This window comes from Lepidochelys olivacea (genome assembly GCF_965140295.1).
Source record: "Lepidochelys olivacea isolate rLepOli2 genome assembly, chromosome: 1".
Lineage (NCBI taxonomy): Eukaryota > Metazoa > Chordata > Testudines > Cheloniidae > Lepidochelys > Lepidochelys olivacea.
Window position 1 is genome coordinate 98,281,306 of NC_140411.1, and position 13,427 is coordinate 98,294,732.

Consider the following 13,427-nt stretch of genomic DNA (forward strand, 5'->3'; position numbering starts at 1 on the left):
CAACCCCAATGTGCGTGGCAGTGCATCATGCTGTTTCTAGACCAATGGCTGATCTGCAGTCAGTTGTTCTGAATCACATGAAAGACTAAAACCTGATAATGTACTATAAAAAGGTCACCAGAAAGGAGCATTATACTCCATTTTACGTTTTGTGTCCTTGACTAGCAACAAATCAGAGTTAGGATTCAGAGTATCAGCGTGACAGCAGAGTGCTATTCAACCAAGCTGAGAGAAATTGTCACATAGAACAGTAGCTTCTTTTATAACTAGTTTTAACATTTAGAGATCGCTGTATTTTATAATTAATCTAATTTGATAGTGTTTTCATAGCTATTCTTTAGTTTTGACTTCACCCGCTAAATGGTTTCACATATATGTAAGAGGTTATATATGAAGTTTGTGTATTGAATGTATTGTACAATATACCCACTACCTTATTTAGACTCAAAATACTTGCAGCACCAAATTCAATATGTTTAAAAAAAACCCTATATCCATGAGGTTTTGCAGAGGGAGATTTACCTTATCCCAATAACAAGTCAAGTCTTGAACATGAAGTAGGACATTTTCGTTGCTATTCTCCAATTGCAGATTGAACTGTGAAACCTCATCAAGTATTAGAAAGTTCTGTAGTAAAAGAAAAAAACAGGGATTGCTTAACAGGACTCAGAAAAGTGAATTAAAAATAAAAGTGTTTCTGGGTGATAGGAAAAAAACCCAGAAAGCGACCCTATAATCATGTAAAGCTACGCTGCTGTCTTTTTTCTATGCTTATCTGTCCTTTCTACTTTGTTTATGGATAGAAAGAATGCGAACTGTGTGTAACCTGCACTCCCTGCTTTTGGGGAGAGAATTCCTTATACAGATAAGCCTCCATGCTCTTACCTACCCCAGAACTTCAAACAGACTGGGTTAACCGGTTCGAACTGGAAGAGATATCACAATGTATGTTGAACCAAGCTATAAAAGATCATCCCTGTTCTTTGTTCGGGGCTTCACCATTTTCCTCTGAAAAGGAATTGGTGAGCCCTTCAGCTGTCGTATTCGCTAGCAATAAAGTGCCTCACTTTATCAAAAAGCCAAGACTCTGTGTTTTGTTTGGCTAATACAGAAGTCCAGGGAAGGCTACCCTCCTAACCCTAGACGGGAGGGGAACCCTTTTTCCCTAACAATTTGGGGGCTCGTCCGGGATCGCCTCTTCTCCGGACCGGTGGACGGTCGGGACTCTGAATCCTTCTTGCCGGCACCCGGGTTGCTTTAACCCTGAAGGCTTCCCGTCTCGCTTCCACCCGCCGCTTCGGCGAAATAAGGCATCCCGAAGGCACTAGGATCCGGACCTATTGGTGAACACCGGCCGGTGGGAACTTGGTGAGTTCTGAATTTTTCCTTTGTGATTGTCTAGACAACAGCCGGGGGTCCCGTCTTTGGGAAAAGATGGGGGGGGGGGTCCAGTAGAACTGTTGATCCTTCTACGCCTCTGGGCTATATGTTAAAACATTATGATAGGGATATCAAGGCCTTACAATCGGATGGCAACAAAGCTTTGTATAAGTTTATATTTTTGTGTCAAGGTCCCTGGGTGGGAATGACGCAAGACGACCCGGAACCAGGAAATCGCTGGCCGGGGGAAGGAACATTTGAGTTACATAACATTGTTCAATTACGAAAAGTATTGTATGATTTACAACCGCGGCAACTTAAGTATTCTGATGTATGGATAAGGGAGGCCGAACGGCGCAAAAGTGCCAGTGTAACTACTAGTTTACGTGCTGAGGTAGAAAAACTTAAAGCCATGCGGCCCCCACCATACAATCCAGAATCTAGTCATGCTGACCAGAAGCTAAAAACGTCAAAGTCTATTTATCCCCAACTCCCATTGAAAGAAGCGGGGGATCCTATACCATTGGAAGAATGTAGCTGGCTATGGGGTGGGGTACCGCAGCCTGACCCTGATGCACCCACTCCCCCAACCGGGGAAAGGAGCGGTCCCACTCTCCCACTAGCTACCGATACCCCCACAATTAACGCAGAGCGGGGGGGCGATCCGGAGGCTGGCACCTCTACCAGGGGGTTGACACGTCCTGATCCGCGACACCCCAGTGATGCAACCCCTGCAAAGACCCGGTCTCACGGTTCTCTAGGCACCCCTAAGGCAAAAGTTCTTGGAGCTGCAATAGCTAGTGCAGTCCAAATGCCTATGCGACAACTGCCGAGCGGTAGGGGGGGGACACAGATGGTGTATGTCCCTTTTACCAGCACGGATCTAATGAATTGGTCATCTACTTTTCCCTCATTTCGACAGTGTCCGGAAGAATTTATTAAAAAGTTAAAGGGTATTTTCACAATGTATAATTGTAATTATGACGATGTGAAAATGATTTTAAATCAAGTGCTAAGCGAGGGTGAGAAGGAAACGGTGTATAAGAAAGCTAGAGAGACGGTGCAAGGCAGGGCGGCTTATCCGCAAGAGAAACCTAAAATGGATTGGGATGTTCCAGAGACCGTTCAAGAGTGGGATAAAATGAGAAAGCGAATCTTAGAAGCATTAGAGGATATGTCTAAGCCTGTATATGATTGGGGAAAAGTAGATGCATGTGTTCAAAAGCACGATGAGCACCCAGGGGAATTCTTCCACCGCCTTTGTAAGGTTTTGAAAAACCACGGCGGCTTAGATCCAACCTCCCCTGTAGCGAAAACACAAGTGATCGGCCAGTATGTAAAAAATTTATTACCATTCGCTCGGAAGTATGTGTGTAGTCAACCAGCTTATGAAAACAAAATGCTGGAGGAGGTGGTGGGGTTAGCAGCCCATGCCTGAAGGAATAGGAAGGAATTAGACACTAGGAGGTCCGAAAAGCTCCTTAATCTGCAGTTGCAAGGTTTCCAAGACGGCTCTCGGGGACGGGATGCAAGCCGCAGGAGGGGAGGCTTTCGGGGACGAGGCGGAAGAGGAGGCAGCTCTACCCAGGGATGGGGATCACAAGGTCAGAGCTTCCAGCCACGGCCCGGGAGGGCAGGGCCAGATGAGTGCCGGCGGTGCCGACAAAAAGGACACTGGGCTGCCCAGTGCCCAAATTACCCCCTCCAGCCAGCTGACCCTCTTATGCAAGCCTACCAGAGGGTACAGGAAAGGGGGGGAGAAAAAGGAAGTACTGATTGAAAGCTAGCCACCCACAATGCTTCGTCCCCCTCGCCAGGAACCCCCTCCGCTTCTTGGACAGTGCAGTTGGATGCAAACCACCCGGAGCTTCCAGTTGTGGTGGGAGGAAAAACTTATTCAATGTTAATCGACACCGGGGCAGATAGAAGTACTCTACAGGACCCCACCCTTCCTACCACTTCTGCAACCGTAAAAGCTATAGGCGTTGGTGGCACCGTGTGCGCCCTTCCTCTAACTGCGGAGCAAACGGTCCAGCTTGGCCCGTTATCAGAGGATCATAGCTTTTTAATTGCAACTTCCTGTCCTGCAAATTTATTAGGTAGAGATCTGTTATGTAAACTACGAGCAACTATAACTTGCAGCCCGGAGGGGCTATATCTCTCAGTCCCTACTTCGGTCCCTGAAGCTACGGTAATGGCATTGTTAGCCACTACACCCACCGCCCCCTTTGTCCCTGCTGAGTTATCTGATATTCCTGAAGCATTGTGGGCCTCGGCGTCCACTGAAACTGGACTTTTAAAGTCAGCAGAACCGGTGTATATCAATTACCGTACAGATGTCCCTCTGCCCCGAAAAATGCAATATCCATTGCCTAAAGAGGCCATAGAGGGCATTCGGCCAGTCCTACAACAGCTTTTAACTCAAGAAATCATTAAGGAGGCTACCAGCCCTTGCAATACACCTATTCTTCCTGTTAAGAAACCCAAGCCTGGCCCCAATGGCAAACCGGTTTACCGTTTCGTGCATGACCTCCGACTGATTAATGCTATTGTGATCCCGAGAGCTCCGGTTGTTCCCAATCCAGCAACTATTTTAACTGCTATTCCCCCAGGGGCTACTTATTTTACTGTGATTGATCTGTCTTCAGCATTTTTCAGCATCCCTGTGCACCCAGACTCACAGTTCCTATTTGCCTTTACCTTTGACGGATGTCAATACGTATGGACCCGCCTCCCTCAGGGCTACAGGGAGAGCCCTACCATCTTCAGCCAGTATTTAAAGCGAGATCTGGACTCTATTTCGTTGACTATGGGTTCTTCTTTGATTCAATACGTTGATGATCTGTTATTGTGCTCTACAGCCAAGGCTGCCTGTGTACAGGACACTCGAATCCTTCTTTTTGCATTGGCCGAAAAAGGTCACAAGGTGGCACTCTCCAAGCTACAGTTTGCCCAACCCGAGGTGGAATATTTGGGGCATCGTATTTCATATGCTTCTACTGCACTTACTCAGGACAGGATTGAAAGCGTTCTGAGTATGCCAAGGCCTACCACTAAAAAGCAACTCCGCCAGTTACTGGGAGCAAGTGGCTATTGTAGAGCCTGGATTCCGGCTTATGCGGAGTTAGTGCACCCCCTCACCAATTTGCTGCTGGATTCCATTCCCGAACCCTTACCATGGACGACTCTACACAATAACGCCCTTACCGCCCTCAAACAAGCATTAACTTCTGCACCAGCCCTGGGCAGACCGGATTACGCAAAGCCTTTCACCTTATTTTGCCATGAACAATCTGGCACGGCGTCTGGTGTGCTAACTCAGCCCTTTGGGCCTGGCCAGCGACCGGTGGCTTATTTTTCGGTCCTTCTTGACCCAGTGGCTCAGGGTCTTCCGCCCTGTCTCCGCGCTGTTGCGGCTGCCGCCGTGTTGGTCGAGAAAGCTTCGGGGCTTACCTTGGGCCACCCTCTTCTAGTTCAAGTGCCTCATGCCGTTGCAGCACTTCTTAATCGTGGATCCACACAGCACCTCACAGCAGCCAGACTGACCAGGTACGAATTGGCCTTGCTCGCCAATCAGGCTGTTACCCTACGCCGCTGCGAAGTCCTGAATCCTGCAACCCTTTTGCCTCTGCCTGAGGATGGGGAACCCCATAATTGCCTCCACGTGGTGGATTTGATCTCCACGCCTCGTCCTGACCTCTCTGATATTCCATTGCAGAATCCTGACCTCCAATTATTTTGTGATGGTTCCGCCTGTCGGGACGAGTTTGGGGCCTTGCGAGTTGGCTATGCAATTGTTACCCTGATGGCAACGCTTGAAGCGCATGCCTTACCTACACAAAAGTCAGCGCAAGCAGCAAAACTTGTGGCGCTTGTTAGGGCCTGTCAATTAGCTGAAAACAAAACTGTGGCCATCTATACTGACTCCAAATATGCCTTTTCGGTATGCCACTCTACTGGACAACTTTGGAAGCATCGTGGGTTCCTTACCTCCAGCGGCTCTCAGATCTCCCATGTTGCCTTGATTTCTGCCTTGTTAGAGGCTATTCAACTTCCTGCAGCTGTTTCGGTTACACACTGTAAGGGCCACTCCCGCGCCTCGGACGAGGTTTCCAAGGGAAATGCTGCAGCCGATTCGGCGGCCCGTCATGCTGCCCTCTGTGGGGCTCCAGCCCCTTTTCCTTTTTTGGCACCCCTGCTACTGCAACCAGTGACGCCAGCCGTTTTGCTCTCTGCCCAGCAGACGACGCCCCTGGCCGAAGTTAGACGTTGGAAATCCATTGGATGCCACCTAAATGAGGACAACCTCTACGTCAGCCCGGACGGTCGTCCGGTTCTCCCAAGACAACTCCTCCCTCAGGTTTCCCAGGCACTCCACCTGGCCTCGCACCTGGGAAAGGGGGGATTAGTGGCTCAAATGGAGAAGTTGTTTTTTGCTCCGGGGGTCCATGCAGCTGCGAAGACCGTCACTGCACAGTGTGAATTGTGTCAACGGTACAATCACCAAGGAGCAGTCAAACCACAAGCTATGGGACATTGCAAACTGCCTGAGTACCCATTTGCTGTGGTCCAGATGGACTTCATGGACTTACCACCAGTGACAGGACTAAAACACTTGCTTGTCCTGGTTGATCTTTTTTCAGGGTGGGTTGAGGCTTTCCCCACTCGAAGGGCAGATGCAGTATCCGTAGCGAAGTGTCTCCTCAAGGAGATAGTGCCCCGCTTCGGGATAATGACTCGTTTGGAAAGTGACCAAGGCCCCCATTTCACTTCCCAAATTATTCAACACTTAGCAAAGGCCCTCGGCATAAAACAAGCCTTGCATACCCCCTATCATCCACAAAGTTCAGGAAAAGTAGAAAGGGTGAATGGGCTGATAAAAACCCAATTGGCAAAGCTATGCGAGCAGACTGGATTAAAGTGGCCTGAAGTGTTACCCATAGTGTTAACCAATCTTCGTAATACACCCCATAGGAAGCATTCGTTGACACCGTTCGAAATTCTATTTGGCCGACCCTTGCCGATTCCTCTAACCAGTGTAGACGGGTTTGCCCCAGCAAAAACTTCATTAATGGCTGGGCAAGATAAGTTGGCGGGTTATTGTCGCATGTTGCAAGATGCCTTGAGTGATGCATGGGCCAGAGTAAAAGATGCCCAACCTTTACCGCTTGATACTTGTGCGCACTCTCTTTTTCCAGGAGACTTTGTCTGTGTTAAAATCCATCGAAGGAAGCATTGCCTGGAACCAAGGTGGTCGGCCCCGGCCCAAGTCCTTCTGACTACTCCAACTGCAGTGAAGGTCGAGGGCATCGATAGATGGGTGCACTGCAGCCACTGTAAAAAGGTTCCTGCTCCAACATCCCCAACGACTCCCATCACGACCGCCGCTTCTACATGAACTGGGTACCGGTCAATCAGCGGAATCAGAAGCAGTTACAGAACTCTGGAGTATTAGTATACTGTTACAAATATTGTATTAATATTATTTTTTTTAAAGTTGTTAGTAGCTGGTAGTGTTTATAATGTATGTATGGCTATGGGCGTTAACCTGGACCTCTGCCCTGGGGGGTTGGAATAAAAATACGTTTCTACAATTAGCCCAAAATTTAACCAACGCATGGAATGTTAGTGACTGTTGGGTGTGTTCCCACTTCTCTTCCCATTCACTGCAAGGGTTCCCCATTTTGCCGGTTCCAGCGCTCCTCAATTCTTGGCAAAATGGTTTGGCGTGGTACGGCCAAAAGGAAAAAAGGGGAAGGGGACCCATAGATTTTAGGACCTGGATCCCGAACCATCGCCCAGACTTGCTCGTTAAGGCCCCCTTGTGCGTAGAAAAGAGGTCGCTACGCACCCGAGGCAAAACTACTCTGGGAAAATACCCGAAAACCCACTGTGAGAAAATTCTAATTTTGGGAAACAATGCAAGTACTACTCTTTTGCTGTATCCCAATGGTACTGAGGTAGCCAACTATGCCCGTGCTGGAGGCTATGTGGGGTACATTCTCAGAGAAAATGCAACTCAATTTGCCGGCCTTACATTATGGAAATGGGGGGGAATAGGACCCAATCCTGATGATGCTGCATCCCTGGTGGAACGATTGCAGGAAGTATCTCAGAACTCAGGGGGCAATAAAGGCAACTATAGCATAGTATTAGGAGATCATCACTTATGGTGGGTATGTGGCACTTGGGCAGGAAAGACCTTGCCCCCAAGGTGGTTGGGAAGATGCACGGTGGCCTTTGCCTGGCCAGGAGGGATGCATCGTAGAGACTTAATAGAAATCAGAGACACAACCCGACGAACCCGTCGAGATACCAGTTATAATCCTATTGTCGAGGAAGGCAGTACAGGTATGCGCGCCTTCCGTATTCTGTTTCCGTGGGTGGGGGTGGGCCAACTTGAATACGCGCTAAAAAATATGTCAGCTGAAATGGAAATATTTACTAACGCCACTCGAGATGCAATCCAAGCTTTGCAAGAAGAAATAAGCTCACTAGCTCGCTACAGTATGCAAAACAGGTTGGCCCTGGATCAGCTTTTAAGTGCACAGGGAGGGGTGTGCACATTTCTCAATGCCACATGCTGCCTTTATGTAAATCAAAGCGGACGCATAGTCACAGATACTAACATAATTGCAAACGTGTCAGCCTTCTTTCATAAGCAGGCCTCTATTTCTCCCAGTGTGGGCTTTGACTTGTGGGGCTGGCTCACCAGCTGGTTGCCTAACTTTGGATGGCTAAAAACCTTGTTTGTGTATGGAGTGGGATTCCTTATAATTGTGGGTCTGCTGTTTTGCTGTGCGTCCAGTTGTTGTGCTCTCTTCCACCGGGTATGTACCAAAACCATGAGCCCAGCAAAGATACTATATGTAAAGAAGGGTGGTGTTAACCAAGATGAGAAACACATGAACATGTTAAACAATAAATAATGAGCCATGTAAGATAATTATCTTCAGGCTCAAAGGGGGGAACTGATAGGAAAAAAACCCAGAAAGCGACCCTATAATCATGTAAAGCTACGCTGCTGTCTTTTTTCTATGCTTATCTGTCCTTTCTACTTTGTTTATGGATAGAAAGAATGCGAACTGTGTGTAACCTGCACTCCCTGCTTTTGGGGAGAGAATTCCTTATACAGATAAGCCTCCATGCTCTTACCTACCCCAGAACTTCAAACAGACTGGGTTAACCGGTTCGAACTGGAAGAGATATCACAATGTATGTTGAACCAAGCTATAAAAGATCATCCCTGTTCTTTGTTCGGGGCTTCACCATTTTCCTCTGAAAAGGAATTGGTGAGCCCTTCAGCTGTCGTATTCGCTAGCAATAAAGTGCCTCACTTTATCAAAAAGCCAAGACTCTGTGTTTTGTTTGGCTAATACAGAAGTCCAGGGAAGGCTACCCTCCTAACCCTAGACGGGAGGGGAACCCTTTTTCCCTAACATGGGTATACAAGTACAAAAATGGAAACGATATGTGACAAACTACTCTGACCTAGGAATTATGTTTCCAAAGCAACGTACAAAAACTTCAAACAGTATCCCATAATTAACTAACCATAACTGTGCATTTACCTATTGTTCCACCAGCAATACTATCCAGAAGTGTGCATTTCATGGAATAAAAATACTTCCAATGAGGTTTCAGGATTTTTTTTGTTAAGAACTCTTATGAGAAAGTCGGTACCATAATCTGAACTTCAAAATCAGCTGAATTTTTATTTTGAAATTTTGACAATAAAACAATATGGGTCTCCCCACTCTTTCTGCCCCATCTATAGCACCTTTACCCACCTGTCAGTAGTTTTGACTCTATATCTTTACTCATCACATAATATGACAGGTTTCCACACCCCTTTCTGGGATATTGCACTAATGAGCACCCCTTTTACACATCACCCCTCTCCCCCTTTTGTCACTAGCCCAGGCTTTCTAATTCAGTGGTTCTCAACTTTTTTGGGCTCAGGGCCCATTTGTAAATGTTTATGGCCTGTCGCATCCCAGTAAATAGTCCGGGAGTGGAGGCCCCAGAGTGATTTTGGTCATGTCCTGTCCCCTGGGGGGGGGGGTGATTGGGGTCTGCCCAGCACTCATCCCACAGTGGCACGTTCTGCAGCTCCTGTGCTGTGGAGCTGACTGGGCTTGGCTCTCTCTGGGGTTGCAACACTGATCAGGTTTGCCCCTCCCCTCCGCTGACTGAAATAAATTTGTGAGAAGTGGAATTGCAATACAATTCACTCAAATTTGGCCTACCCACACGACCGTCATCATGACAGCTGGGCCAAACCTGAGTGGTGCTGGGACCCAGAGGTTGCAGTCCCTGGACCAGGAAGGCAAGCCCAGCCAGCCCCATGGGACAGAAGCCATTGGAGCTGCTACATGACCCCTTTGAAACATTTTGGAGACCCAATTTTGGGTCCTGACCTACGGAGTGAGAAACCTTGTTCTAACTGAATGTATGCTTAGAGTGGTGTATCTATAATACAGAAGTGGGCTTGAATGTATACTTAACTCTTTTAGGAAGTAGGGCAGGGGAGGGTGCTTGTGAGTGGTGTTCTGTGTTTGCATGTTGTATGTTTTGCTAAACATTTTTTTTTTTTTAACATTTATCTGTCCTTCAAAAACTTCACTAAAATGAAGAGCCCTCCAATACAGCTGAAGACAATAGGTGCTAATTTCCAACAAATATATTACAGGTTATGAAGAAATACCTTAATTTGAGTAAATGGAATAAGAGAAATTGGAGTGCAGGTTAGACATGTATTCCCATTATGGTCTCTCTATCAGTCTGTTTAAAAAGAAATGCTAAAGGAATTGTGTGAAAGAAAAAAGAAGTTTTATTCCTGTTCCAGAATTAAAAAAGCAAATAAGGCTAATTGATAAATTTACACAGGTTTTGTAAAGAGTTTGATAGAAGTCTTTCTGCATACTTATTTTGCTTATTTTTTGTTTAGTTTTTGTTTTTGTTTTATCCCCTTTAACTTATATATTAATATGATACAGTGAATAATCCCATAAAAAGCTGTAGGGTTATAAAAACCTTCAGACTAGATCAGGAAAATGCAATGCAACTTGATATTCTATGATGTATGTGTAGGCTTGGCTTGACATGAACAATTATGGATGAGGCCTCATTTCTTGGAGACAGGAATAGGGAGGAAAATGGATAAGCAGGCTGGACACAGAATGTCTATACTAGCTAAGGTAAGGGGAAACACCCAGGGAATCATTTACCATGGACAAGATAAGCCTGGAACATAGGATGATATAAATAGTAAGTTGTGCATGGACAGAATATGTTGTACAGGGATTGGCTCCTACAAAGTTACCAAGCCAATCCCAGAACATGTGATATAATGTATAAATATATAAAAAGGAAGAGGTTTACTGTGTAACTTTAGATGTATGATACGCCCTATACGTATCTCCTATGCCTGTGTCTGTTCAACTCCATGTAGCTTTTCTGTATGCCAGATACAGGAACCTGAGTGACGAACTGGAGTCGGGCTGGATTCTTGGGGAACTGAGTGGAAGATATCTCAGGGGAATCCCAACAATGAGAGTCTGCAGAAAGCCCACTCATTAAAGAATACCTTCTGTTAGGCTAGGCCAATGAGGTAGGGTTTGTTGCAAGCTCTCAGATCAGGGGTTTCTGCCACATGATTTGTCGGTGGGCAGGGGTGAGGGAAGTTTCACTTCTCTCTGTCTTTTTTAGCTGTACTTTAAAAAAACTTTCTTGGTCACCTCTGAAAAGAGGCTGTAGAACAACTCTACACTGCACAACGTAACTAACTCTACAGTTATATTCTGTCTCTTTGTCACTAATACTTTGAAATCTTTGTGCAATTTTACTTTTTTAGAAATGTACTAACTGCAAATAAGAATATTTTCCTATCAAAAATGATTTTACACACACACACACACACACACCTACTTTATTCCTCTGGTAGTAAGCATTTCTACAACTACTTAGTAGATTTTATTTAGAAAGTACTCAATCGATAAAATACTTTTAGGTAAAAATGTATTAACTCTTCTTTATTCATCCGTCATTTAGACTTTGTATACCTGTTTATTACAAGACTTACTTTAGAATTGTATTACCTGGATGAAAGAATATTTTCTGCTAAAAATGCATGATTTTATATAATAATCCTTTATTCCTCTAACATTAAGGCTTTGACGGCTATTTAGAAATGTACTAAATGCATAAAAATATTTTCCTCTAAAAAGAAGAAGTGTGTGTGTGTGGGTGTGTATTTATGTATGTATTAACACTTCTCCTTTATTCCTCTGACATTAAAGCTTTCATTTAAAAATACACTAACTACATATAAAGATATCTTTCTCTAAAAAAAGTGAAAAATGCAGTTAACATATTTATGCATTAACACTGTATACTATCATTACTAAGATTCTTGTAAATTATTTAATGACTTTCTTTAGAAATGTACTGTGTTAATACTATTTTCCTCTAAAAATGAGAAAAATCCATGTATGTCTATATATATGTATGTATTAACACTTCTTTTTTGGTCAGTAAGCCTTTGCACAATTATTTAATGCCTTTATTTGGAAAAGGACCAACTAGATAAAAAATTATCTAAAATTGCATGTTAACAGTTCTTTATCCTTCTGTCATTCAGAATTTGTGGACCTGTTTACTAGACTTTATTTAGTATTGCACTAAATGCATAAAACATATTTTCCTCTTAAAAGGAGGAAAAGGCATGAAAGCTATAGCTATTCATTTATTTTTAATGTTTCCAGTAAGCATAAATTAAATCAATTTTTTAAAAAAACTTTTTTTCCAAAGTAGCCGATGGTGACAAAATATACCTGTATCTAAACATGATATCTAAAGGTCACAGAAAAGGAGAAAAGAGTAGGATGGACTTCCAAAATCATACGGCCTGCTGACTGGACAAAAAGGGGGCAAGACAAAAAGAGCAGCACAGTGTGTGAAACAGGTTCTCATTGGCACATCAACATAGAAAGGGAGCACGGAAACCTGTCAAAAATTATATGACAAGTAAAATTATAGAGTTAAAACTATTCCCCTCCTGTGTGATGTATGAAGGCCTCAGCGTGGGGTCCAGGATTGTGTGGATTTTTATAGGACTGTCTGGAGACAGGGCAGGCTAGGGATTCCCCTTATCTCCCTTCCAGGCTAGGGAAATTTATGCAAAAAAAGACAAGGCTTACGATTACATTATTTCTGTTGCTAAATCCCTCAGCCACTATGGTCCTTGGGATACAAGGAAATGAACACCATTCCTTCTTGGCTCATGTTTCCTCAACGGAATTGTTAAGTTCCAGTCACAGAATCTCTACTACATATTGTACACAAGCATACACCTCAATTGTATTGTAGCCTCTAACACACTTAAGACACCAGGCAACAATGGTTGATGTGCAATTCAGAAAGAACAGAAGTAGACTTTCAGATCCCAGAGGTAATTTTCAGGGTTAACAGTTACCAAAAGTATCTTTTTTATTTATAAAACAAACATATTTGATCTGCAGTTACTGAGACACAGTAAACCAGGAAACCCCAGAATGGCTGCTCTTGGATGGAAAATATTCTGAACGGGTATCAGGCAGCTCTTGGAATAGTTGATTATGAAGCCAAGATTGGTTAGCAGATGTTGAATTCATAGTTAGACATCCATAGGTAGACTGCAGAAAGTGGATGCTTGTTTAAGCAATTGCACAATCTTATATTTATACGTTAAGGGCTTTCCTTTTATTTTAACCAATATTCCTTCAAAATATGCAGATAGGATTAGTATAGGAGGAGGAGATTTTTGCTGACAATCCAATAGGGAGCACTATAGCAATAGTCCCCAGAATTCCAAGACATAGAATAGCGGACAGGGAGAAAAAAAAAAAAGAGTTGGAACGGAAGAGTTGGCTGGGTGGGGCTGAAGATGAGAGACACACTGGGGATTCGCTCCAGAAATGATAGAGAGTAACTAGAGAGAAAGAGACAAAGACGACAAGGGAAACAAAACTCATATAGGGGTATGTGAAAAAGATTTTTTGAATAAA

The 13,427-nt window shown here is 44.4% G+C and overlaps 1 protein-coding gene across 3 annotated transcripts in view; it reads right to left on the bottom strand.

Annotated features, from left to right (window-relative positions):
• ABCC4 (ATP binding cassette subfamily C member 4 (PEL blood group)) overlaps positions 1-13,427 on the bottom strand; it is a 238,221-nt gene that overhangs the window by 150,066 nt on the left and 74,728 nt on the right. For 2 of the 3 annotated variants that reach the window (XM_084642483.1, XM_084642481.1), the window contains exon 9: positions 523-627. The exons of the other annotated variant lie outside the window; for it this stretch is intronic. In XM_084642483.1, coding sequence (XP_084498609.1) covers positions 523-627 — 105 coding nt within the window. The remainder of the gene's footprint in view (positions 1-522; positions 628-13,427) is intronic. 3 annotated transcript variants of the gene reach the window in all.